This window comes from Atractosteus spatula, chromosome 13, assembly GCF_055471065.1.
Source record: "Atractosteus spatula isolate fAtrSpa1 chromosome 13, fAtrSpa1.hap1, whole genome shotgun sequence".
Lineage (NCBI taxonomy): Eukaryota > Metazoa > Chordata > Actinopteri > Semionotiformes > Lepisosteidae > Atractosteus > Atractosteus spatula.
In genome coordinates, this window is record NC_142718.1 from 36971998 (window position 1) to 36998114 (window position 26117).

Genomic DNA, 26117 nt, shown 5'->3' on the forward strand with positions numbered 1-26117 from the left:
CAGCGACGGCTCTCCGGGGACGGAGGCGCATCGGCAGCGCACGGCATACTGTACGCGCAGAGCGGGGTGGACAAGACAATAATTCCGGTGTCGGAAGAATAAAAAAAAAAAACCCCAAGAAGATCAAAAAAAAAAAAAAAGAGGGAGGAGAGGAAAACATCATCATCGGACCAGTGGGGTTTGTCATCGTTTATCTGTGGATCTTGGTGCATCTTGGTCCCGGGAGTGGATGTGGCGTTCAAGCTGATTCCGTTATGGCTGTGTTAAAACTCGTCGACCAGGTAAAGACCATTTTAACGTGAGAGCGCTGCGCGGCGAGAGGTTATGACCGCGGGTTTTACATCTGCAGGAGCGATGCGGCGCCGAAAGGCAGAAATTGTCGCGAAAGAGAGAAGAGGAAGGAGGGAGGCAGAGAGAAGAAGGAGGAGGAGGAGGAGGAGAAGGGGGGTAGAGACGGAGGGGGAGAGCGATTCGCTCCCAGACCTGTTTGCACGGCGTAATAAAAGCCGGCGATAATGATGAAAGCAAGTGAATAATACTGTGGACTGGGCGCTCGCTGCCCGGGGGCTCCGGCCGGTCCGCTATCCGGGCGAGCGGGCAGGGCTGAGCAGATTTTGCGATGTTTGTCATTTTCTCTCTCTCTCCGTAAACTGTATTTTTAGTTCTGTGCGTGGTTCCGCTCACTTCCTTTAAAAATAGGACAGCGGATTCCGGGTTGGCTCTTCAGTCTTTTTGTCTCCCTCTCTGAGAGAGTACTCGCGGTGTAACTTTCTTTCTTTTTTTTTTTTACTTCGTGAGTGGCAAAAGCCCTGCTCGTATCACAGCTTGAAGCTTTTCTTGCCGGCGAACACTTCTTCATCTTGAGGTCTGTCGGACTGTGGCCCTGAGATGAAGTGGAAAAGAAGCTGTTTTAGAGATCCGCTCCGGCGATCTCGCTTCAAACTACTTTTTTCAGCGCTTTGTCGTGATCAAACTTCCTAACCCACTCGCGTCCCGTAATTAGTGACAGAAGGGTGTTATGAAAGTATTTCACATTTTAAAGTTTTAATTTCTTAATTTTCACCGTTTCCGTCTTGTTCCTCTTTTTCAATTTCGCTTCTCTTCCCCTTTTTATTTTTTTTGCAAGAGTCGAGCTGCTCGCGAGCTTCGCAATCTTTTTGCCAACATTCAGATCGAAACTGCAGCTTGATTCACAGACACTGGTACTGAAGTGGCGACAGGGAGAGGAGAGACTCAGCGGGAAGGGCTGAAAGACCCAGTGCATCACAGCTCTGATACAGGACAGGACTGAGGGCACCAGGGCACCACTGATACAGGACAGCACTGTGGGCACCACTGATACAGGACAGCACTGAGGGCACCAGGACACTGATACAGGACAGCACTGAGGGCACCACTGATACAGGACAGCACTGAGGGCACCAGGGCACCACTGATACAGGACAGCACTGAGGCCACCACTGATACAGGACAGCACTGAGGGCACCAGGACACTGATACAGGACAGCACTGAGGGCACCACTGATACAGGACAGCACTGAGGGCACCAGAACACTGATACAGGACAGCACTGAGGGCACCACTGATACAGGACAGCACTGAGGGCACTACTGATACAGGACAGCACTGAGGGCACCAGGGCACCACTGATACAGGACAGCACTGAGGGCACCACTGATACAGGACAGCACTGAGGGCACCAGGGCACTGATACAGGACAGCACTGAGGGCACCACTGATGCAGGACAGCACTGAGGGCACCAGGGCACTGATACAGGACAGCACTGAGGGCACCACTGATACAGGACAGCACTGAGGGCACCAGGGCACCACTGATATAGGACAGCACTGAGGGCACCAGGGCACCACTGATGCAGGACAGCACTGAGGGCACCAGGGCACTGATACAGGACAGCACTGAGGGCACCACTGATACAGGACAGCACTGAGGGCACCAGGGCACCACTGATATAGGACAGCACTGAGGGCACCAGGGCACCACTGATACAGGACAGCACTGAGGGCACCAGGACACTGATACAGGATGGCACTGAGGGCACCACTGATACAGGACAGCACTGAGGGCACCAGGACACTGATACAGGACAGCACTGAGGGCACCACTGATACAGGACAGCACTGAGGGCACCACTGATACAGAACGGCACTGAGGGCACCAGGACACTGATATAGGACGGCACTGAGGGCAATACTACACAACCAACAGAGTCTCTAAAGTACAATCTCTTGTATTTAATGTGATACTAGGGGTGATAGTGAGAGCTATCCCAGTAGTGGATGAATCTCCTAGTGTGTGGTGAAAGGACAGAGTGCACTGGGCTGGCATGCCCCTCTCACACCCTGCAATGTCGGTTGCCTGTCCTCTGTCATTTCCTCCCTTCTCTTGACCGCCCTGTTTTTAACCCACCTGTCTGTCTCCACCATAATCCCTCCAGAGTGCCCTGCGCCTGTCTGTCTCCCTGTCCCACTTTCTGTCTGAGGCTCTGCCTGTCCGTCCTGTTCCCCCTTCCCAGCTCCCCCCCCCCCCCGAGTTCTGCTTCCTCCTGTGATTGGCCGAGAGGAGCGCAGATGGCGGATCTTTATTGCGGTTGCCATGGTGCTGTGTGTGCGTTGGCTGGGGGAGGGGTGGGGAGGAAGTGAGAAGGTGTGTGGTTCTGGTGAAGCCGGATTCTGGGAGGAGAACTTCGTCGCTTTGTTGCCTTATAAGGCTGTGCTGCAGCCTGGCACTGCATGGGTTAAGGACCCGTGGCTGAGACGGATCGCAGCCAAACCCAGTGGCATGCGGGTTCGTGAGTGTGAGAGGGGAGAGCGTCTGTCCAACGTGAACTGGAGTGATGCTGGTTTCGGTGTCTGCGTGTAGCTCATGCCTTGCTGTAGTGGAGCAGTGCACGCCAGAGAGGAAGAGATCAGGAAGTTGTTGGTTGTGCTGTCAGGTCTCTCTCTCTCTTCCTCTTCCTCTATCGCCCCCTGCGGGATGTTCCCCTCCCACTGAGCTCCCTTCTGCTCTCTCACAGTACGCCGGTGTCTCTGTGTGCGAGTGTGAATGTGTGCGAAGGAGAGAAAGTGTGTGAGTGTGAATGTGTGTGAGGAGGGAGAGACAGTGTGAGTGTGAATGTGTGTGAGGGAGGGAGAGAGAGTGTGTGAGGGTGGGAGAGGGCGTGTCTGAGTGTGAATGTGTGTGCGAGGGAGGGGGAGAGACAGTGTGAGTGTGTGTGAGGGAGGGGGAGAGTGTGTGCGAGTGTGAGTGTGTGTGCGAGGGAGGGGGAGAGCGTGCGAGTGTGAGTGTGAGTGTGTGCGAGGGAGGGGGAAAGCGTGTGCGAGTGTGAGTGTGTGTGCGAGGGAGGGGGAGAGCGTGTGCGAGTGTGAGTGTGTGTGCGAGGGAGGCGGAGAGCGTATGCGAGTGTGAATGTGTGTGAGGGAGGGAGAGAGCGTGTGCGAGTGCGAGTGTGTGTGCGAGGGAGGGGGAGAGCTCGTGCGAGTGTGAGTGTGTGTGCGAGGGAGGGGGAGAGCGTGTGCGAGTGTGAGTGTGAGGGAGGGAGAGAGCGTACCAGTGTGAGTGTGTGTGCGAGGGAGGGAGAGAGCGTGCGAGTGTGAGTGTGTGTGCAAGGGAGGGGGAGAGCGTGTGTGAGTGTGTGTGCGAGGGAGGGAGAGAGCGTACGAGTGTGAGTGTGTGTGCAAGGGAGGGGGAAAGTGTGTGCGAGTGTGAGTGTGTGCGAGGGAGGGAGAGAGCATGCGAGTGTGAGTGTGTGTGCGAGGGAGGGGGAGAGCGTGTGCGAGTGTGAGTGTGTGTGCGAGGGAGGGGGAGAGCGTGTGCGAGTGTGAGTGTGTGTGCGAGGGAGGGGAAGAGAGTGTGCGAGTGTGAGTGTGTGTGCGAGGGAGGGGGAGAGTGTGTGTGAGTGTGAGTGTGTGCGAGGGGGGGGAGAGTGTGAGTGTGTGTGCGAGGGGGGGGGAGAGTGTGAGTGTGTGTGCGAGGGAGGGGGAGAGTGTGTGCGAGTGTGAGTGTGTGCGAGGGAGGGGGAGAGCGTGTGCGAGTGTGAGTGTGTGCGAGGGAGGGGGAGAGCGTGTGCGAGTGTGAGTGTGTGTGAGGGAGGGGGAGAGCGTGTGCGAGTGTGAGTGTGTGTGAGGGAGGGGGAGAGCGTGTGCGAGTGTGAGTGTGTGCGCGAGGGAGGGGGAGAGCGTGTGCGAGTGTGAGTGTGTGCGAGGGAGGGAGAGAGCATGCGAGTGTGAGTGTGTGTGCGAGGGACGGGGAGAGCGCATGCGAGTGTGAGTGTGTGTGCGAGGGAGGGAGAGAGCGTGTGAGTGTGTGTGCGAGGGAGGGGGAGAGCGTGTGCGAGTGTGAGTGTGTGTGCGAGGGAGGGAGAGAGCGTGTGCGAGTGTGAGTGTGTGTGCGAGGGAGGGAGAGAGCGTGTGCAAGTGTGAGTGTGTGTGCGAGGGAGGGAGAGAGCGTGTGCGAGTGTGAGTGTGTGTGCGAGGGAGGGGGAGAGCGTGTGCGAGTGTGAGTGTGTGTGCGAGGGAGGGGGAGAGCGTGTGCGAGTGTGAGTGTGTGTGCGAGGGAGGGAGAGAGCGTACGAGTGTGTGTGTGCGAGGGAGGGGGAGAGTGTGTGCGAGTGTGAGTGTGTGTGCGAGGGAGGGGGAGAGTGTGTGCGAGTGTGAGTGTGTGTGCGAGGGAGGGGGAGAGCGTGTGCGAGTGTGAGTGTGTGTGCGAGGGAGGGGGAGAGCGTGTGCGAGTGTGAGTGTGTGTGAGGGAGGGGGAGAGCGTGTGCGAGTGTGAGTGTGTGTGCGAGGGAGGGGGAGCGTGTGCGAGTGTGAGTGTGTGTGCGAGGGAGGGGGAGAGTGTGCGAGGGAGGGCGAGTGTGTGCGAGGGAGGGGAAGAGAGTGTGTGAGGGCGAGTGTGTGCGAGGGAGGGGGGGAGAGAGTGCGAGTGTGTGCGAGGGAGGGGGGGAGAGAGTGCAAGTGTGAGTGTGTGTGCGAGGGAGGGGGAGAGACTGTGATTATTTTTTTGGAGCAATACTACTGAAGTGACTTGGAGGAGATTGAAGTCTGGTTAATCAGAGCTTCCTGTTCTTGTTTTTCATTATCCTAGTTAGAAAAAGACACGTCCTTTACCCATAAGCACTGAAGTGCGCTGCTTTGCTGATAGACACTCATCCTGCACGCCCACTCACGCTGATTTCGAGACGCGTCACGAGAACCGCGGCTGAGCTCGAGACGTGCGCCTCTGCGCAGCGAGGAAATTCAGCCGCTGCTGCAGCCTAGATGCAGTCTGGCCCTGAAGTGACAGCTCCTGGCCTGCTGGTGGGCCCAGGCAGGAGGCGTGTGTCAAAACCACACTCCCTGCTTCTGAAGAAATGTGGTCACCCCTGCTCGCTTCTTAACCTGGTGTGTAATCTCAGGAGGTTAGCTGAGTTTCCTCCTGCGCTTTTATAGTGTGTTCAGTGTTGCGAACGCCAGAGACGTCTTTCCTTTGACGTGCTGTTATCCCCTCGATTAGGACTTCTGCTTTGCCAGGAGGATCACCGGCACTGGGTGTTACAAGCAGGTGAACATTTTTTGAGATTCTTCATTTGTTTTTTGTTTTTTTTTGGTCATTAATCATTTCGGCCACTGAAGTCCGGAGTGTCAAGGCTGTGGTGCATTGCAAAGAACTGACGATTTGAAAGAAATCCACTGTTGGAATCTGTGACTTTTTAAAAGGCTGTGTCGTGGGCAAGAAATGAGACAGGGGCCTGACATTGTAATTGTGCTAGTATCCCAGCAGTCTGTGGGTCAGGAGATCTGAGAGTGCGGCAGCTGTGTGGTCTTGGGCAGAGCGCTACTCACGTCTTAATTACAGGAACCTCCCCCCCCCCCACCACCACCAGAAACGCCAGTTCCACTTTGAGGAAGTTGGCTTGTACTGAATGGATAAAGAAAATGAAACATCACGTGAACATCTGATTTAACACGTCTGCTTTAAACATCAGGAGAATCGAGGGTAGTGGGGACGCGCTCTGGAAAGCCTGTGCTCTCAACACGTCGCGAGTAGAGGAGAGCAGGTCTTGCGCGTGTCTCTGCTAGCTTTGCTGGAAGCAGCAGCTGGAGGAGAGAAAAGGAGAGTTGGCGCACTAATAAGTGAATGGGGCAGGACACCATTGTTATAGAGCAAAAATGAATGGATCCAGAATGGCCGGAGACTGAAGGGGTGTGCTTTGTGCTGAGTGGGTGAACGGCTGCAGGGTGCACGTACAGATTTGGTGACGGGGAGGATGCTCACCAAACCAATAGGTTGTAAGACAAGGTGGTAGGTTGGTCACTCGGTAATAGGGGAAGGCACTCTTCATTGACTGGGTGGGAGGCAGGATGCTGAGCTGTGATTGGACAGTAGGTAGATGCTGAGCCTTGACTGGACGGTAGGTTAATGCTGAGCTGTGATTGGGCAGAAGGTAGAATGGTGAGCCATGATTGAGCAGAAGGTAGGATGAGGAGCCGTGATTGCGCGGTAGGTAGGATGAGGAGCCGTGATTGGGCGAAAAGTAGGATGAGGAGCCGTGATTGGGCGGAAGGTAGGATGGCGAGCCGTGATTGGGCGGAAGGTAGGATGGCGAGCCGTGATTGGGCGGAAGGTAGAATGGCGAGCTGTGATTGGGCGGAAGGTAGGATGGCGAGCCGTGATTGGATGAGAGTGTAAAGGTTCCGTGTGTAACAATAGGCTCGGTGTTTGGCAGGAACTGGGTATGTGTGGTCAGTGACATTCTGTTGTGATGCCCTGTCTCGACTTCCACCCCATCCTACACACACAAGCACTGGCATTGTGTTGTGGGGGGAAAACAGGCCTGTGTTACATCATGGGTAGCGTTTAGTCCTGGGAGTGTTGGTATTCGTTGTAAGGGCAGTTTCTGGAACATGAATGGGCCATTCAGCTCATTAAAGCTCACATTGTTCTGCAGCGGGCATCTGCAGAAGCCTCTGACTGCTTGTCTCTGGAACCGGCCCCCTGCCCGCCCAGCAGTGCCGCGCTCTGGCGGTGCGTGGGGCGTGTCCCCTGCGTGTCAGGGGCTCCTCTGGTGCCCGCTGTCCGTGCTCCGTGGCGTGTCCTGTGACGGGCCCTTTCCCAAGCGTGGAGAGACCTGGCACGCGACTCGCAGCTCTTCCTGCCCGCGGAGGAATCCGATCCCTGACGCGGGAGCTCTTCCTACAGCGGTCTCCTGCTGCGCAGGGGGAGAGGCCAGGCAGCAGAGATGCACAGAGATCGGACAGACAGATACATTCTTCTCAGCAAGGTTATCTCTCTGTACGCGCACGTGTTTGTGTGCGCTGAGCGAGTGGATCCTTTTTGTGGTGTGTGTGTGTGCTGAGCGAGTGGATCCTGTTTGTGGTGCGTGTGTGTGCGTGTTTGTGTGTGCTGAGCGAGTGGATCCTGTTTGTGGTGTGTTTGTGTGTGCTGAGTGAGTGGATCCTGTTTGTGGTGCGTGTGCGCGTGTTTGTGTGTGCTGAGTGAGTGAATCCTGTTTGTGGTGTGTGTGCGTGTGCTGAGCGAGTGGATCCTGTTTGTGGTGCGTGTGTGTGCGTGTTTGTGTGTGCTGAGCGAGTGGATCCTGTTTGTGGTGTGTTTGTGTGTGCTGAGTGAGTGGATCCTGTTTGTGGTGCGTGTGCGCGTGTTTGTGTGTGCTGAGCGAGTGGATCCTGTTTGTGGTGTGTTTGTGTGTGCTGAGCAAGTGGATCCTGTTTGTGGTGTGTTTGTGTGTGCTGAGTGAGTGGATCCTGTTTGTGGTGTGTTTGTGTGTGCTGAGCAAGTGGATCCTGTTTGTGGTGTGTTTGTGTGTGCTGAGCAAGTGGATCCTGTTTGTGGTGTGTTTGTGTGTGCTGAGTGAGTGGATCCTGTTTGTGGTGTGTTTGTGTGTGCTGAGCAAGTGGATCCTGTTTGTGGTGTGTTTGTGTGTGCTGAGTGAGTGGATCCTGTTTGTGGTGCGTGTGCGCGTGTTTGTGTGTGCTGAGCGAGTGGATCCTGTTTGTGGTGTGTTTGTGTGTGCTGAGCAAGTGGATCCTGTTTGTGGTGTGTTTGTGTGTGCTGAGCAAGTGGATCCTGTTTGTGGTGTATGTGTGTGTGTGCGTGTGTGTGTGCACTTCTCTCGGAGCGGAAGTGCAAGGGCTCACGCTGCAGCTGTCAGCTTCTCGCTCAGTCCTGAGACAGAGGGAGGGGAGGGCCAGGAAGAGGAGGGCGGGGATGGCGAGCAGCGGTTCGTCTCTGGGCTGGGCGGAAATTCCTGTGCGCTACACGGTCAAGTCAAGCCAGCGGGTTTAAATACAATCCCCCTTTTCATTTCCACACGTAGGAGGGCCAGTTACTGACATACCCACCCAGCTGTGGCTGTTGGTCAGGGCCACAGGGGGAGCGGAGGGGCTCCTCCTGCTGCAGGAGAGGCGCACCCCTCACTGACGCCCAGGAAGTCACCCGACTGTCCAGGAGCTGAGAGAGCTGAGCACTGGCTGACTGCTCCCACCCCCCCACCAGCAGTGCTGAGTCATGAGTGACTCTTCCTTGGGCCTCGTTAGGGTGCGACCGACCCTGTCTGGCCTCGTTAGGGCGCGAGGGTCTCACCCCGGGCTCGTTAGGGCGCGAGGGTCTCACCACTGGCTCGTTAGGGCCCGAGGGTCTCACCCCGGGCTCGTTAGGGCGCGAGGGTCTCACCCTGGGCTCGTTAGGGCGCGAGGGTCTCACCACTGGCTCGTTAGGGCGCGAGGGTCTCACCCTGGGCTCGTTAGGGCGCGAGGGTCTCACCCCAGGTCGTTAGGGCGCGAGGGTCTCACCCCGGGTCGTTAGGGCGTGAGGGTCTCACCCCTGGCTCGTTAGGGCGTGAGGGTCTCACCCCTGGCTCGTTAGGGTGCGAGGGTCTCACCACTGGCTCGTTAGGGCGTGAGGGTCTCACCCCGGGTCGTTAGGGCGCGAGGGTCTCACCCCGGGTCGTTAGGGCGTGAGGGTCTCACCCCTGGCTCGTTAGGGCGTGAGGGTCTCACCCCTGGCTCGTTAGGGCGTGAGGGTCTCACCACTGGCTCGTTAGGGCGCGAGGGTCTCACCCCGGGTCGTTAGGGTGCGAGGGTCTCACCCTGGGCTCATTAGGGCACGTTGATTGAGTGATCGGAGCTATTGACTGGATGGAAGGATGTACTGGTCTGTGTCCAGACTGATCAACAGCTGAGAGAAAGACTTGCAGTGATTCTTTGAGTACTGATTAGATAAGAGGCTGTTGACAGGTTGACTTGAATATATTGATTAGGCTTGTTAATGATTGGTGATTGAATTATTTACATTTGACAGGGTTGATAGTAGACTTTATTTTTATGGCTCTATTGGCGAATATATTGTGTTCATCAGTGTTCAGGTTATTGATAAACAAATTTCTCAAGACTAGATGCATATTATATTGATTTGGGTGTATTGAGTATTACATTTTCATCTTATTTGTTTGTATGAATGAATTTCTTTCTAATTGGGTCCTCACTTGTGTCTTTCGATGACTAATGTTTGCTCTACATACAATGGTATTGATTATTGATGAGGTATATTGATGAATTTTATACAGATTGTGCGCCTGTCTGGGTGATGGGCAGTGTATAGGGTTGCAGACCGTGTGTATTGATGATCGGTGTGTATTGATTTGCAGCCCCCGCTGGTCCAGGCCATATTCAATGGAGACCCAGAGGAGATCCGCATGCTCATCTATAAGTCGGAGGATATCAATGCACAGGTGGGCATTCTGCCTCGCTTCCACTGCTCCTGCTTTTAGAGCTGTGTGTCTCAATACCAAAGCACTGTCACTGCTCCTGGAAATACAGTGTCAGTGTGCCTTAATGCTAAAGCACTGTCACTGCTCCTGGAAATACAGTGTCAGTGTGCCTTAACGCTAAAGCACTGTCACTGCTCCTGGAAATACAGTGTCAGTGTGCCTTAACGCTAAAGCACTGTCACTGCTCCTGGAAATACAGTGTCAGTGTGCCTTAATGCTAAAGCACTGTCACTGCTCCTGGAAATACAGTGTCAGTGTGCCTTAATGCTAAAGCACTGTCACTGCTCCTGGAAATACAGTGTCAGTGTGCCTTAATGCTAAAGCACTGTCACTGCTCCTGGAAATACAGTGTCAGTGTGCCTTAATGCTAAAGCACTGTCACTGCTCCTGGAAATACAGTGTCAGTGTGCCTTAATGCTAAAGCACTGTCACTGCTCCTGGAAATACAGTGTCAGTGTGCCTTAATGCTAAAGCACTGTCACTGCTCCTGGAAATACAGTGTCAGTGTGCCTTAATGCTAAAGCACTGTCACTGCTCCTGGAAATACAGTGTCAGTGTGCCTTAATGCTAAAGCGCTGTCACTGCTCCTGGAAATACAGTGTCAGTGTGCCTTAATGCTAAAGCACTGTCACTGCTCCTGGAAATACAGTGTCAGTGTGCCTTAACGCTAAAGCACTGTCACTGCTCCTGGAAATACAGTGTCAGTGTGCCTTAATGCTAAAGCACTGTCACTGCTCCTGGAAATACAGTGTCAGTGTGCCTTAATGCTAAAGCACTGTCACTGCTCCTGGAAATACAGTGTCAGTGTGCCTTAATGCTAAAGCACTGTCACTGCTCCTGGAAATACAGTGTCAGTGTGCCTTAACGCTAAAGCACTGTCACTGCTCCTGGAAATACAGTGTCAGTGTGTCTCAATACCAAAGCACTGTCACTGCTCCTGGAAATACAGTGTCAGTGTGCCTTAATGCTAAAGCACTGTCACTGCTCCTGGAAATACAGTGTCAGTGTGCCTTAATGCTAAAGCGCTGTCACTGCTCCTGGAAATACAGTGTCAGTGTGCCTTAATGCTAAAGCACTGTCACTGCTCCTGGAAATACAGTGTCAGTGTGTCTCAATACCAAAGCACTGTCACTGCTCCTGGAAATACAGTGTCAGTGTGCCTTAATGCTAAAGCACTGTCACTGCTCCTGGAAATACAGTGTCAGTGTGCCTTAATGCTAAAGCGCTGTCACTGCTCCTGGAAATACAGTGTCAGTGTGCCTTAATGCTAAAGCACTGTCACTGCTCCTGGAAATACAGTGTCAGTGTGCCTTAATGCTAAAGCGCTGTCACTGCTCCTGGAAATACAGTGTCAGTGTGCCTTAATGCTAAAGCACTGTCACTGCTCCTGGAAATACAGTGTCAGTGTGCCTTAATGCTAAAGCACTGTCACTGCTCCTGGAAATACAGTGTCAGTGTGCCTTAATGCTAAAGCACTGTCACTGCTCCTGGAAATACAGTGTCAGTGTGCCTTAACGCTAAAGCACTGTCACTGCTCCTGGAAATACAGTGTCAGTGTGTCTCAATACCAAAGCGCTGTCACTGCTCCTGGAAATACAGTGTCAGTGTGCCTTAATGCTAAAGCACTGTCACTGCTCCTGGAAATACAGTGTCAGTGTGCCTTAATGCTAAAGCGCTGTCACTGCTCCTGGAAATACAGTGTCAGTGTGCCTTAATGCTAAAGCACTGTCACTGCTCCTGGAAATACAGTGTCAGTGTGTCTCAATACCAAAGCACTGTCACTGCTCCTGGAAATACAGTGTCAGTGTGCCTTAATGCTAAAGCACTGTCACTGCTCCTGGAAATACAGTGTCAGTGTGCCTTAATGCTAAAGCGCTGTCACTGCTCCTGGAAATACAGTGTCAGTGTGCCTTAATGCTAAAGCACTGTCACTGCTCCTGGAAATACAGTGTCAGTGTGCCTTAATGCTAAAGCACTGTCACTGCTCCTGGAAATACAGTGTCAGTGTGCCTTAATGCTAAAGCACTGTCACTGCTCCTGGAAATACAGTGTCAGTGTGCCTTAACGCTAAAGCACTGTCACTGCTCCTGGAAATACAGTGTCAGTGTGCCTTAACGCTAAAGCGCTGTCACCGCTCCTGGAAATACAGTGTCAGTGTGCCTTAATGCTAAAGCACTGTCACTGCTCCTGGAAATACAGTGTCAGTATGTCTTAATGCTTAAGCACTGTCACTGCTCCTGGAAATACAGTGTCAGTGTGCCTTAATGCTAAAGCACTGTCACTGCTCCTGGAAATACAGTGTCAGTATGTCTTAATGCTAAAGCACTGTCACTGCTCCCACTGTCACTGCTCCTGGGGATACAGTTACAGCATCATTGTGTCTTAATGCTGATACAACACATGTGATACTGTGCTTTGCCACAGAATTTAAGAATTCTGTTATTAGCACATAATCCTGTCTACCATATTGTTGGGTAGCTGTGTAATATGTTGGGGTCTTTCTGTGCCTTTCAGGACACAGAGAAGCGTACCCCCCTCCATGCTGCAGCTTTCTTGGGAGATGCAGAGATCACTGAGCTTCTCATCCTCTCAGGTCTGTCTCTCTCCCTCCATCACCTGACGCTCCTCTTTCTCTCTCTCTCACCAGCTCGACAGATTCTGTCTCCTTATCTTTATCCATCTTTCCCTCTCTCTTCCCTTGTTCACAATCCTTCCTCCCTCTCTCCTCATTCACAAGCCTCCCTCTCTCCTCCCCTCGTTCACAAGCCACCTTCTCTCTCTCCTCGCCTCGTTCACAAGACTCCTTCTCTCTCCTCCCCTCGTTAACAAGACTCCTTCTCTCTCTCCTCCCCTCGTTCACAAGCCTCCCTCTCCTCCCCTCATTCACAATCCCCCCCACTCCCCTCATTCACAATCCCCCCCTCTCTCCCCTCGTTCACAAGCCTCCTTCTCTCTCTCCTCCCCTCGTTCACAAGCGCCCCTCTCTCTCCCCTCGTTCACAAGCCTCCCTCTCCTCCCCTCATTCACAATCCCCCCCCTCTCTCCCCTCGTTCACAAGCCTCCTTTTCTCTCTCCTCCCCTCGTTCACAAGCGCCCCTCTCTCTCCCCTCGTTCACAAGCCTCCCTCTCCTCCCCTCATTCACAATCCCCCCCCCTCTCCCCTCGTTCACAAGCCTCCTTCTCTCTCTCCTCCTCTCATTCACAAGCCTCCCGCTCTCTCTCCTGCCCTCGTTCACAAGCCTCCTTCTCTCCTGCAGGAGCGCGTGTCAATGCGAAGGACAACATGTGGCTGACCCCCCTGCACCGGGCAGTGGCATCTCGCAGTGAGGTCAGTGTCTCCTAGCCAGCCTAGTGAACCCTCCACAGGGACCGCTATAGTGTTAACACTGAAACGAGCTCTCCTAAGAAGGGTCAGTGCTCACTGGTTTGAGCCCAGACATTTCCGATTTTAGTTTTGTTTGATGAATTAAAAATTGTCAGGTATTTTTGTCTCACACCCACGTGATTTGGAATAGCCAAATCAGATAAACCTTCATCGACAAACCCCGCAGTCGCACACGGGGGGAATGTAGGAAGTGTAGACAGAATCCTCCCATGTGTGCTGATCGGTGTCCCGTGTGCTTCCTGTGTGTGTGTTGATGGGTGTCCTGTGTGAATCCCCAGTTTTGATCGGTGTCCCGTGTGCTTCCTGTGTGTGTGTTGATGGGTGTCCTGTGTGAATCCCCAGTTTTGATCGGTGTCCCGTGTGCTTCCTGTGTGTGTGTTGATGGGTGTCCTGTGTGAATCCCCAGTTTTGATCGGTGTCCCGTGTGCTTCCCGTGCTGTAGGAGGCGGTGCGTGTGCTGATCCGTCACTCAGCTGATGTCAATGCCCGTGACAAGAACTGGCAGACACCACTGCATCTGGCTGCTGCCAATAAGGCCCTGCGCTGCGCTGAGGTCATCATCCCGCTTCTGAGCAGCGTCAACGTGTCGGATCGGGGAGGCCGAACTGCCCTGCACCACGCTGCCCTCAATGGACACACAGAGGTACTGCAGCCCTGTTTGCCGACACCCCAACACACTGAGTCACTGCGCCCCTGTCCACTGACACCCCAACACACTGAGACACTGCGCCCCTGTCCGCTGACACCCCAACACACTGAGACACTGCGCCTCTGTCCACTGACACCCCAACACACTGAGACACTGCGCCCCTCTTTCTGTGGATGAGAGTTCTTTAGAACGTACTGTATGGAAAAGCACTGGGTTATAACAGGGTTATATTTTTTACTCTTAGTATGAGAGAAGAAATAATATGAATGTAAGGTGGAGTATTTGATCTTGTCTCTCCTCCTGTCTTCCACATTCCCCCACTCTCCTCTTCCTCTCGCCCTTGCTCTTTTCCTCCCTCCTCCTCCTCCTCCTCCAGATGGTCCGGCTGCTCCTGGCCAAGGGTGCCAACATCAACGCCTTTGACAAGAAGGATGGCCGGGCACTGCACTGGGCAGCCTACATGGGTAAGATCTGGGGGTGAAGGGGACCGAGGGGTCAGGAGGAGGCGCAGTCCCTCCTCTGTTGTTCAGCCCACGTGTCGTGGCGCACAGCGCGTGGCTCTGGGCTCTGTCCGACGGTAACGCGGCTCTGCCTCGCAGGTCACCTGGAGGTGGTGTGCCTGCTGGTCAGCCAGGGGGCAGAGGTCAGCTGCAAGGACAAGCGGGGGTACACCCCGCTGCACGCGGCGGCCTCCAACGGGCAGATCGCCGTGGTCAAGCACCTGCTCAACCTGTCTGTCGAGGTCGGTACCGCTCGCTTGCGCCCCGCCGCGGACGGGCGCGGGATGGGGGCCCCCCCTGACCGCCTGCCCGTCCGCCCGCAGATCGACGAGGCCAACACGTTCGGGAACACGGCGCTGCACGTGGCGTGCTTCAACGGGCAGGACGCGGTGGTGAGCGAGCTGATCGACTACGGCGCCAACGTCAACCAGCCCAACGGCAAGGGCTTCACCCCGCTGCACTTCGCCGCCGCGTCCACGCACGGCGCACTCTGCCTGGAGTTCCTGGTCAACAACGGCGCCGACGTCAACGTGCAGGTGCGCCCGCGGTCCCGGGGGTCCGGCTCCGGAGGGGTGGACATGACCGAAGCATTGCCAACTCGTTCTTTCCTGCTCTCTCTCTCTCTCCCCCTCTCCTCCCGCCCCGATCCCTGGATCCCTGTCGCGCCCGTGTGTCTCCCAGAGCTGGGACGGGAAGAGTCCCCTCCACATGACCGCGGTGCACGGCCGCTTCACGCGCTCGCAGACGCTCATCCAGAACGGTGAGGCCCTGCCGTCACACACACACACTCTCTGTGCCCTGTGTCCCTGTGTGTGTGTGTGTGTGTGTCAGTGTGGGCTCTGAGCCTGTCACACACACACACACACACTCTCTGTGCCCTGTGTCCCTGTGTGTGTGTGTCAGTGTGGGCTCTGAGCCTGTCACTCACACACACTCACACACACACACACACACACACACACTCTCTGTGCCCTCTGTGTGTCAGTGTGGGCTCTGAGCCTGTCACACACACACACTCTCTGTGCCCTCTGTGGGTCAGTGTGGGCTCTGAGCCTGTCACACACACACACACACACACACACACTCTCTGTGCCCTGTGTCCCTGTGTGTGTGTGTCAGTGTGGGCTCTGAGCCTGTCACACACACACTCTCTGTGCCCTGTGTCCCTGTGTGTGTCAGTGTGGGCTCTGAGCCTGTCACACACACACTCTCTGTGCCCTGTGTCCCTGTGTGTGTCAGTGTGGGCTCTGAGCCTGTCACACACACACACTCTCTGTGCCCTCTGTGGGTCAGTGTGGGCTCTGAGCCTGTCACACACACACACATACTGTACATACACACGCGCTGAGACCCGTGTCCCTGTGGTGTGTGTTGCAGGAGGGGAGATCGACAGTGTGGACAAGGACGGGAACACCCCTCTCCATGTGGCGGCGCGCTACGGCCACGAGCTGCTCATCAACACCCTCATCACCAGCGGGGCCGACTGCACCAGGTCTGTCGCTGACGGCCGCCGGGCCGGCCCGCGCTGGGCGGGCGAGTCCCAGAGAGCCAGCAACGCCCTGCGCTGGGTGTGGTACCTGTCCTGCACCTCGTGCTGCCAGGACAGGGTTCTGGGCTTACAGGAACCCTCACCTGGGGTTCTGGGCTCAGTCTGTCACAGCAGCAGAGGAAGCGGGGCCCGGTTCCTCACCCTCCCTGTCCTCTGCTTCTCCCACTGTAACTCGGAGTGAAGCTTATTGGCAGGACGTGTTGTGCAGGTTTCGCTGAAGCATTTGTACAGAATAGCAGCTCTGCACACAATGTATTGTAGCACAGTGTGATACAGCAAAGGTGACAATATGTTGTACAGTGCAGTATAATACAGTATAGTGCAGTGCACCGCAGTGTAATACAGTACAGAAATGACAACGCAGCACAGTGTGATACAGTAGAATAGATCATACTGATACAGAACAGTGATACAGTACAATAGATCACAGGGTGGTACAATCAAATAGGTCACAGTACTACAGTACAGTGTGCTACAGTACAGTACAATGTGATGCAGTAGAATAGACCACAGTGTGCTACAGTACAGTGCAGTGTGATGCAGTACAGTACAGTGTGCTACAGTACAGTATGATGCAGTAGAATAGACCACAGTGTGCTACAGTACAGTGCAGTGTGATGCAGTACAGTACAGTGTGCTACAGTACAGTGTGATGCAGTAGAATAGACCACAGTGTGCTACAGTACAGTGCAGTGTGCTACAGTACAGTGTGATGCAGTAGAATAGACCACAGTGTGCTACAGTACAGTGCAGTGTGATGCAGTACAGTACAGTGTGCTACAGTACAGTATGATGCAGTAGAATAGACCACAGTGTGCTACAGTACAGTGCAGTGTGATGCAGTACAGGACAGTGTGCTACAGTACACAATGCATTATGCTGTATTACAGTGCAGTTTTGTACCCCCTCTCCAGGCGTGGGGTCCATGGTATGTTCCCTCTGCACCTGGCAGCGCTGAACGCCCACTCTGACTGCTGTCGCAAGCTGCTGTCCTCAGGTACAAGCGAGGGGGGGCGAAGAGGGGTGGGGTTTTAGATTGTGAACTGGGGGGTGAAGAACCCCTGGAAAGTGTCTACATTGCGCTTTGGGCTTGTTGGGTTAGTTGTGAGTGCTGGCGGAGGTTTGGGGGTTATTTGTAGTCGTGAGCAGGGCAGAAGGGGGTGTTGGGGTGAGGAGGGGAGTGGGGTTCCAGGTTCGCTGTGTCTGTCAGCAGAGCCTGGGCTGGCGCTGTTTCTCTGAGATCGTGTTGGTGAAAACCAGCCTGCAGTGGCAGTAGGTATGGAGTTATGTGACTGTACAGTGTGTGCCTGGTGTGTGTGTGCCTGACTGTGTCCGTGCCTGGTGCGTGGCAGTGTGTGTGCGTGCCTGGTGTGTGGCAGCGAGTATGTGTGGCTGTGGGTGTGTACCTGTTGTGTGGCTGTGGCGTGTGTTTCTGCAGTGGCGAGAGTCCTCGCTGTGCTTCTGGTGGAGTTCCAGCTGGGGTGTCTCCAGTTGAGCGCATGTATTTGCTGTAAGGCTGCTGTGTGCTCTCTTCGTTAAGGCTACCTCTGTGCGTGAGCCCAGGGATTGCGGCAGGGGAGATGGGTGGTGGGCAGGTGTCTGGGGAGCAGGAGAACGAGCCGATGAGAATAGACAGTCATGTGGATTTATCACAGTATCAGGCCTAGGCTTGATGTACCCACTGTCTCCACCTCCTCTGTGTCCTAGTAATGCGGTCCGTGCATTAATGGCACTGTTTATGAAAGACGTCTAATACTAGCGCAGAATCTGCGTTTAACCATTTTCCAGTTGACTCCGTGTTCTGCTCTCTAAATGAAATTTGAAACGGTTACTGACGGGTATATGCGGGAGTCCCGTTGTCTGCCCATAATGCATCGAACAGTTTCATCATAACCCCTCTTGAGTTACTGTGCGTTCAGCGCTCTGTGCTGTGTGCCCGAGCACTGTTGGCTTTTTAATGACTTCTTTGCGTGACCCAGGTGCTGAAAGCAGTGAACCCACTGCAGTCCCCAGGTCCTTTTGTCACTGCGTGATTCCGACTTCTGCACCTCCTGCGGTGTCATTCTGTCCCGTGCTGTTCTTACCTGAACACAAAGGCTCCGTGTTTACTAACAGTGAGGTTTATATGCCACACATCTGCCCAGGGCTGTGTCTTGGCACTTGGCCATTCCTCCAAGCTTCGTGTAATTGGCACATTTGCCCAGCGGGTTCCAGACACCTGCAGCTGTGTATCTGTATGTGTGGACCCAGCATGGAGCCCTGAGGGACGCTAACCAACACTCAGCCCAGATCTTTCCCTCCTGCCTGTGCCTGTTCCTGCACTGGAGATAGTGTTGAATCCAACTACACGGGGAGGAAGGGTGAGATGCTGGTGGGGATCCTTTTCAAAGGCGTTGGGGGGGCTGTAGGCTGTGCGTCCAGAAGAGTCATATGGAAGTTATTTCTATTTCTGTATCCAGCCATTGGTCTGCTTGTAACTCGCGGTAAGACACATAAGGAGTTAAGCACTGTATGTTTTAGAAAAATGCACTTGTTAATCTATTACATTAATCTTGATTTACTTGTGTATATATACCACTGATGTTTAAAGTCTGTCTCACTCATGGAACTTTCTAAAAGCCTCTTGTCATTTGCTTAATGATATAGTTTATCTCAAAGGAATATCCAATTAGACTTGGGGCTGGGTGTATGGATATAAATTATGAATTCAAGAGCTTAACTAACTTAGTTAACGAGACCCATACGAGTGCCCACACAGAGACCTGTAAAGTTTATTGGAGAGGCAGGGGAAGTCGGCGGCCGTTTTTGAAATCGGCTGCTGGCCATCAGCGCAGTAGCTGAAGTCATACTACATTACCTCTGCCGCTGAAGCAGAAAAGTGGCGCTCTCGAAAGAACAGTTAAACAGGCCGTCTGAGGCAGCCGGCAAGTCGAATGAAATAAAACACATTCCCTGGCTGCAGCCTCTTAGACTGGCGGGCGCATGGAACCACAGAGCCAGGAAATCGGACAGCACAGTGCCTGTAGGAAAACTGTAGGGCCGGGAGGGTGAATTTCAAGTGAGCAAGTCGGACCTTTATTTTATCCACCCCTGACCAAAGGCCCTGTGAAAACGCACTTGCCCAGGGCCCCAAACACTACAGGTGACTGTCATGCTGGCGGTTTCCTCACATACAGGATCTCCCTCGGAATCCCACGCTGCCTGTCCCAGGAAGAGCGACTCTGGCCTGGCCTTCATGCCGGAGAGCGGAGGACACTTAACCAGACTCGGCTCCTCTCCATCAGCCTGTCTGTCTGCTTCCGTACTACTAACACCATCTCTCTCCACCTCTCTCCCTTCTCCCCTGTCTTCTCCTCCCTGTCCTGCTCTTCCTCCCTGCCTCTTTCCTTCCCTTTCTCCTCCTCCTCCTCCCTGTCTGCTGCTCCTATCTGCCTGTCCGTCTGCCGGCGTGTCTGCCTCTGCCCCAGGCCGGAAGTATAGCATAGTGTGCTCCTTCAGTAACGAGTTGGTCCTGTCTGCAGGCTTTGAGATAGACACCCCTGACGCCTTCGGGAGGACCTGTCTGCACGCGGCTGCCGCAGGGGGGTGAGTCTGCCCGGCTCGGCACTGGCACCCTGCCGGAGAGTCTGTCTCCTCCTGTGCCCGCCCAGCCCTCCTCGCCGTCGTCTTGTTCCTGTGTCTGTCGCTCGCGGCGACTTCCTGTCTGTCTGCCCAGCCCCCTTCCTCGCGCCCCCTCCGGAGCTGTGCCGGTGACGCCCCCCTGCCTGTTTCCCGCAGGAACGTGGAGTGCGTCAAGCTGCTGCTGAGCAGTGGGGCGGACTGCAGCAGGAAGGACAAGTGTGGCAGGTGAGGGCGGGCAACAGGGAGTGAGCGTGTGCGTGTGTGCGTGAGAGAGAGAAAGACTCACGGGAGCCTCTGTGCGCTGCAGGACGCCTCTGCACTACGCCGCCGCCAGCCGCCACTATCAGTGCCTGGAGCTGCTGGTGTCCTCGGGGACCTGCGTGAACGCCACCGACCAGTGGGGGCGCTCTGCCCTGCATTACGCTGCTGCCTCCGACCTCGACAGAAGGTAAGAGGGGCACCCCAGTGTCCCAGGGGTGCAGTGTCTTCTGTGGGCCTAAAATCCAGTGCTTAATTACTGATCTCCTCGCCGTGCCAGGCAGGTCCTGTCTAAACTGCATGCTGTAGTTCTGGACTCTGTCATGGACGCGGGTTTGCCCATGGAGGTTCAGTTGCCCTCTTGCTCGGTGGGGTTGAAAAGCACGTGTGCACTTGGTAAGACCCAGAACATCTTGAGGTTGTAATCCTTGAAGAGGTCTGGGAGTCTCTGATCGTACCATCGCAGGGCTTCACTGTAATACTGCATAGGATCTTAAAATACTGAACCAACAGATGCTGCTGGCGCAGAAAACGTTTCTAATGAGAGTTTAGCTGGAACCATGGAAGCAAAAAGCCCAAGTTGCCTGCCCCTGCCCTACAGCCTGGTGGTCACAGATTCACATCCAGGCTGGGATGCCCGCCCAACATACAGTACCCCCTTCCCCGAGCCTCAGACTGTGTCAGACTCTTATCTGGAGCACCAAGCATATCTGTGTTTCTTCGTGAGCTTCACAGCGCGTGCAGACTCTTGCCCTTGACCGTGCAGCTTGTGCTGGTGCTCGATCAAACCGCCACTTTCGGGCTGAGCGCTAGGCATTCAGGTCAATCGTGCAGCAGGCGCTGAGCCGGTCTGCTCTTTTCGCTCACGAGCCACGAGTCATCAATAAAAACAGCGACGTCGCGCTGCCGACTCAGAGCAGAAACTGCGGTTTTGTCAGCGCGCTCTGCGCGATCATGTCGCGCCCAGAGCTGGGCTGTAAATAGCAAGTTGAAGGTAACGTCGGCGCAGCCACCCGGCCACGCTGTAAACTGCATCTGCCTGTGTGTGAAGACACTGCTGTTGACCTGCAGGGAATGCATGTACCACAGGAGATTAGGAAGGCGGGATTAAGATTTAAAAACCAGCAGGGCACTACATGTAGGGATGGGACTGGACACACTGGATTAGGAGACAGGAAACAAGGAGAGGGGAGGGCAGTCCGTCCCCAGCATGTGCTTGACAGCACATATTCCCATAATATGTGATTCACACTGCCCACTGGGTCAGTATGGGTACAACTTACTTGATGGTGCATTGGCACTAGTGCCAGTAGGTTCTGCATTTAGTTACTGTAAAAAATAGGATAGAGTATCAGAACTGGGAATTAAGAGGGGAAAAGTGGGTATTTATTTTGCTGTCTGCGTACGGGGTGTGTGCAGTACATATGCACAGTTCGTAATCACGGCCCCCTTGAAAATGCACAACTTGTTTTTCCTCATGGGAAAACAGCGCAGACAGGCACATCTGCCCTTCAGGAGGCCCATGTAAATGTTCCAGAGTTGGGCCTTCGGATGTTCTAGCACAGGGAGCCTTGTTCCTCCCCCTTCCCAAAGAAAGTGCCCTGAATTTGGGGGGAACAGTCCGTGACGCCTGCAGAGGAGAAATTCGGCGCGAGAGGCCAAAAGGTCCCCCTGTGTGGACCCCTCCACAGAGGCGGTGCCCTGAATCTGGGAGGACCCCAGTGTTGGAGCTGGGGCAGAGGGCTGGGGGGTCAGGACGGAGGCCTTGACTCCAGGAAGGAGCAGGAGAAGAGCTGTAGCGCATAGTAGGGCGACGGGAGTGGGCTCAGCTCTGTCATGTGATTGGTCTAAAGGAGGCGCGTGGTCCTGGAGCCGGAGAGCGAGGGAGTTCAGGCGGAGAGGGAGAAGGAGGCCGCGCTGTGAGTGAACCGGGGGGTCCGCCCCTCCCAGAACTAACCCCCATCGCCGCCGAGCCGCCCGTCACTCTCTCTGCCTGTCTGTCTGTCTGCTGGCTGCGTGGTGCCAGGGGTCGTTCATTAACACTGCATGGCCAACACCTGAATACTGCTGCATACAGACTCACCCGCACACTCCCGGACTGAGCACTGCTGACACTGAGGCCACACATCCCCATACTCCTGGACTGAACACTGCTGACACTGAGGCCACACATCCCCATACTCCTGGACTGAACACTGCTGAGCCTGAGGCCACACATCCCCACACTCCCAGACTGAGTACTGCTGGCCCTGAGGCCACACATCCCCACACTCCCGGACTGAACACTGCTGACACTGAGGCCACACATCCCCATACTCCTGGACTGAACACCGCTGAGCCTGAAGCCACACATCCCCACACTCCCAGACTGAGCACTGCTGACCCTGAGGCCACACATCCCTACACTCCTGAACACTGCTGACCCTGAGGCCACACACCCCCATACTCCTGAACACTGCTGACCCTGAGGCCACACATCCCCATACTCCTGAACACTGCTGACCCTGAGGCCACACATCCCCATACTCCTGGACTGAACACTGCTGACCCTGAGGCCACACATACCTACACTCCTGAACACTGCTGACCCTGAGGCCACACATCCCCATACTCCTGGACTGAACACTGCTGACCCTGAGGCCACACATCCCCATACTCCTGGACTGAACACCGCTGACCCTGAGGCCACACATCCCCCACACTCCTGGACTGAACACTGCTGACCCTGAGGCTACACATCCCCACACTCCCGGACTGAACACTGCTGACCCTGAGGCCACACATCCCCCACACTCCTGGACTGAACACTGCTGACCCTGAGGCTACACATCCCCACACTCCCGGACTGAACACTACTGTCTCTGAGGCCACATATCCCCACACTCCTGAACACTGCTGACTCTGAGGCCACACATCCCCATACTCCTGGACTATTACTTATTAATATCTGTTGCAGTGCAATAAACCGCTAGCAGAATGACAGTGATGACTTCCTATTCTCCCATTCCTAGCTGGATTTCCTACCTGTGGCTCTGGATCATCCTGGCTCCTCCAGGGTGAATAACCCCCTTGTGTCTCTGTGTGCTCATGTGACTCATACAGTTTCTCAGGTGTCTGAATCTTCTTCCTGTGGTCCACATTCCTTAGCTCATGGGGCGTTCTGTCCTGAGCACTTGTATCGAATGATGTTGATTTCTCCTTCTTTGCTGTCTGTTTTATGGGTTTCAGTTTGCTGATTGCTGTATCATCAGAATTACAAGACAGAGCTCTGACATGTTGCTCTTGCAATTCAGATTTTTAGCCCTGAGGGGAGCCTGTTTACTGTGAGAGTGTTTTAAAACGCTTGTTTCAGTCTGTGTTTCCAGGATGAATCCTCTCCCTTCTTCAGCCCCAGTTTCTGTGCCTGTGAGCCTCTGTCCGCGCAGGCTGCGCGCGTGTGCTCCGAGTGTACTAACACCCACGCCTGGCGCTGTCTTGCAGTGATCTGGTGTAAACGCTACCCGCTCTCTCTCAACACGCTTGCACCCTGGCCGTTGTCCCCGGTGCGGCCTGGCGATCCGACACAGCGCGTGTGCTCCCCCTGCCGACGCCGGCGCGCTGGTGTCCGAGACCCCCCCGAGGCTCCGCTGCCTCACCGGCTGTCTGTCTCCGCATGCAGGTGCCTGGAGTTCCTGCTGCAGAGCGAGGCGGAGGCGACGCTGCGAGACCGGCAGGGCTACAGCGCCGTGCACTACGCCGCGGCCTACGGACACCGGCACTGCCTGGAGCTGGTGAGACGCTTTCCACAGGGCCTTCTGTCGTTCTCCTCAAGCATCATCTCGTTTTTTATTTCATGAAATAAACACTTACACCGATCTAGAACTATGATCAAATTAACCAGATCCCATTTGCAGGTCTGGAAGATGGTTCAGTTCATGACTTGCGGCCTGTCCTCCTGGGGCTGTGTGGCTCTGTGTGGCTCAGACCCCCAAGCAGGGATAGGAGGCCCCCTGATCACAGATGAACAATAGCTGCCCTTCACATCTCTAGCCTGAGCGCAGAGAGGGCAGCGAGACCCAGCAGCTGTGCAAGTCTCTGGCAGCTGGGTTAAGGAGTCATGAGCTCCTCTGTGTGGAGGAGGAGGGTCTTTCTAGTGTGTCACTCTGGACATGTGTGCCTCCCGTGTCCGGTTTCTCGTCTGGCTGTACTTCCTGCAGGGAGCCATGTGTTTCTGACAGCCCTGCAGTGCTGCACAGAGATGGATTTCTCTCTCCCCCCTGCGGTGCATCTTCTGTGCCCTGTAGAGATTCCCGAGAGACTGAGATCTGCAAGCTGCCTGTCGCAAAGCTCGTGTGCAAACCGGTGTCGGCAGCTAGACGTTATAGGCATGTTACCCTATTGTGACAGATTTGCATAGATATGAATTTGATCTGATAGTCAGTGTGTTTTCACTGGCGCGATTTGCATACGAGCCTGTAGCCGAGGCTGGTGTTGTGGCAGGTAGAGTTTGTCCGTGTCCTTGCTGCCTGCTGTTGGCTCTGACGGCGCTGTGTGCTTGTTTTCCAGCTCCTGGACCGAGAGGAGACCCGGCTGGAAGACCTGGGCTCCCCTGGATTCAGGGGCCCCCTGCATCTGGCGGTGGGTGTGAGCGGGTGTCCCCCTTAGACGGAGCGGTGTAGCCGTGCCTGACCTGCACGGCGCTCAACGCTGCCCCCTGTTGTTCCCTAGGCGTACCACGGGCAGTCCCAGGCGGTGGAGGTGCTGCTGCAGGGGGGCTGTGAGGTCGAGCGGGTGGACGAGGGGGGCCGGACCCCCCTGGCCCTGGCGGCACTGAGGGGTCACGTGGAGTGTGTGCACACCTTGCTGAGCCAGGGCGCCTCGCCCAGCACCCGAGACACCGTGTGTGGCAGGACACCGCTGCACCTTGCTGGTAATGCTCTCTCCCCCGCTGGCTCTCGGTGCAGGGGGGCCAGGGTTTCTGTCTGCTCTGTCCCACGAGCCCACCTGTCAGAGCTGGCTGTCGCGAGACGTGCTGCCAGCTCAGCGAGCTCCACAAGCACTGCGGCCTTGACTGGGCGGACCAGAGCCCACCAGAGCCCACCAGAGCCCACCAGAGCCCACCAGAGCCCAGCACGTCCTGGGGAACCCCAGTCACAGTCAGCTCATGACATGGCCCAGACATCTGGGATACAGGGCTCACCTTCTGCTCAGTTCAAGTGCTTTTGGAGAACACTATTAGTACCGAGGTAGTTCAAGCAGGGAGCTGCGTCAGCATGCATAGGCTGCAAAGGAACAAGTAAAGGTTTATTCCTCGCTGAAAAGAGAAGAAACACAGCGTTTCGGTTGTGGAGCCTTCTTCAGGTGTTGAGAAGCCTTCAGGTGACACCCGAGGAAGGCTCCACAGCCGAAACGTTGTGTTTCTTTCCTTCTCTTTTCAGCCTGGAATAAACCTTTACTTGTTCCTTATCAGTACAGACTTCAACATGCACAATAAGTCTGACTGTGCCGTCTTGAAAGCTGCTCCTGAGCCCAGGGCTGCAGTTCTGCAGTGTCTTGGTGTGTCCTACAGTGTGAGAAAAAGCAGCACTCAGTCTTTTCCTGCTGTTCTCTCTCCCCCCCCCTTCTCGATTCCCTCTCCCTCCTCCTCCCCCTCTCCCTCACTCTGCCTCCCACCCTCAGCGATGAACGGCCACACGTCATGCCTGCGACTGCTGATAGAGGCCGCTGACAGCACAGATGTGGTAGATGCCGTGGACTCTCAGGGACAGTGAGTCTCTCCACCACCACCCTCGGCTCTCTTTTATCAACTGTGTTCGTACTGTACATGTGGGAAGGAAATGGCTATTTTATGCACGCCATGAAAAATGTATTGCATTGCATTGTTGTCATTAATGGTATTTTAGTAGCAGAATTAGTAGCTGTTAAAGAGTATAATGAATAATGGTCTCATAATTGCTGGTAGTGTTCACAGCAAAAGTAGAGTCTTTGCCATTGGACGCATTATTTTCAGTATAGAGGATCTGCAGAGAGAGGCTGAGCCCTGACCTTTGCCCTCTGACCCTCAGGACACCCCTGATGCTGGCAGTCGCGGGTGGTCATGGTGATGCTGTGTCTGTGCTGTTGGAGAGAGAGGCCAGTGTGGACATAGCGGATTCACAAGGCCGCACTGCGTTGCACATTGGGGTTAGTGATAAGGCACAGTACACTGTACTGGACAGGACTGTAGTGCACTAACACTGCTCTATACTGTAGAAGACCAGACAGGACTGTAGTGCACTAACACTGCTCTGTACTGTAGAAGACCAGACTGGGGTGTAGTGCACTAACACTGCTCTATACTGTAGAAGACCGGACAGGACTGTAGTGCACTAACACTGCTCTGTACTGTAGA

At 54.8% G+C, this 26117-nt stretch overlaps 1 protein-coding gene across 3 annotated transcripts in view; it reads left to right on the plus strand.

Moving 5' to 3' along the window:
- The window catches only part of ankrd44 (ankyrin repeat domain 44), a 33511-nt gene continuing 7394 nt past the window's right edge, over window positions 1-26117 (plus strand). For 2 of the 3 annotated variants that reach the window (XM_088930017.1, XM_088930018.1), the window contains exons 1-20: window positions 1-281; window positions 9663-9746; window positions 12300-12378; window positions 13043-13113; window positions 13613-13813; window positions 14196-14283; window positions 14419-14561; window positions 14643-14855; window positions 15001-15079; window positions 15697-15811; window positions 16783-16865; window positions 19390-19453; window positions 19646-19714; window positions 19797-19937; window positions 21601-21666; window positions 23406-23517; window positions 24293-24364; window positions 24455-24656; window positions 25406-25493; window positions 25792-25909. In XM_088930017.1, coding sequence (XP_088786143.1) covers window positions 255-281; window positions 9663-9746; window positions 12300-12378; window positions 13043-13113; window positions 13613-13813; window positions 14196-14283; window positions 14419-14561; window positions 14643-14855; window positions 15001-15079; window positions 15697-15811; window positions 16783-16865; window positions 19390-19453; window positions 19646-19714; window positions 19797-19937; window positions 21601-21666; window positions 23406-23517; window positions 24293-24364; window positions 24455-24656; window positions 25406-25493; window positions 25792-25909 — 2115 coding nt within the window. In that variant the 5' untranslated portion in view covers window positions 1-254. Of the gene's footprint in view, window positions 282-9662; window positions 9747-12299; window positions 12379-13042; window positions 13114-13612; window positions 13814-14195; window positions 14284-14418; window positions 14562-14642; window positions 14856-15000; window positions 15080-15696; window positions 15812-16782; window positions 16866-19335; window positions 19454-19645; window positions 19715-19796; window positions 19938-21600; window positions 21667-23405; window positions 23518-24292; window positions 24365-24454; window positions 24657-25405; window positions 25494-25791; window positions 25910-26117 lie in introns of all 3 variants that reach the window. The other variant, XM_088930016.1, reaches the window with a different exon arrangement.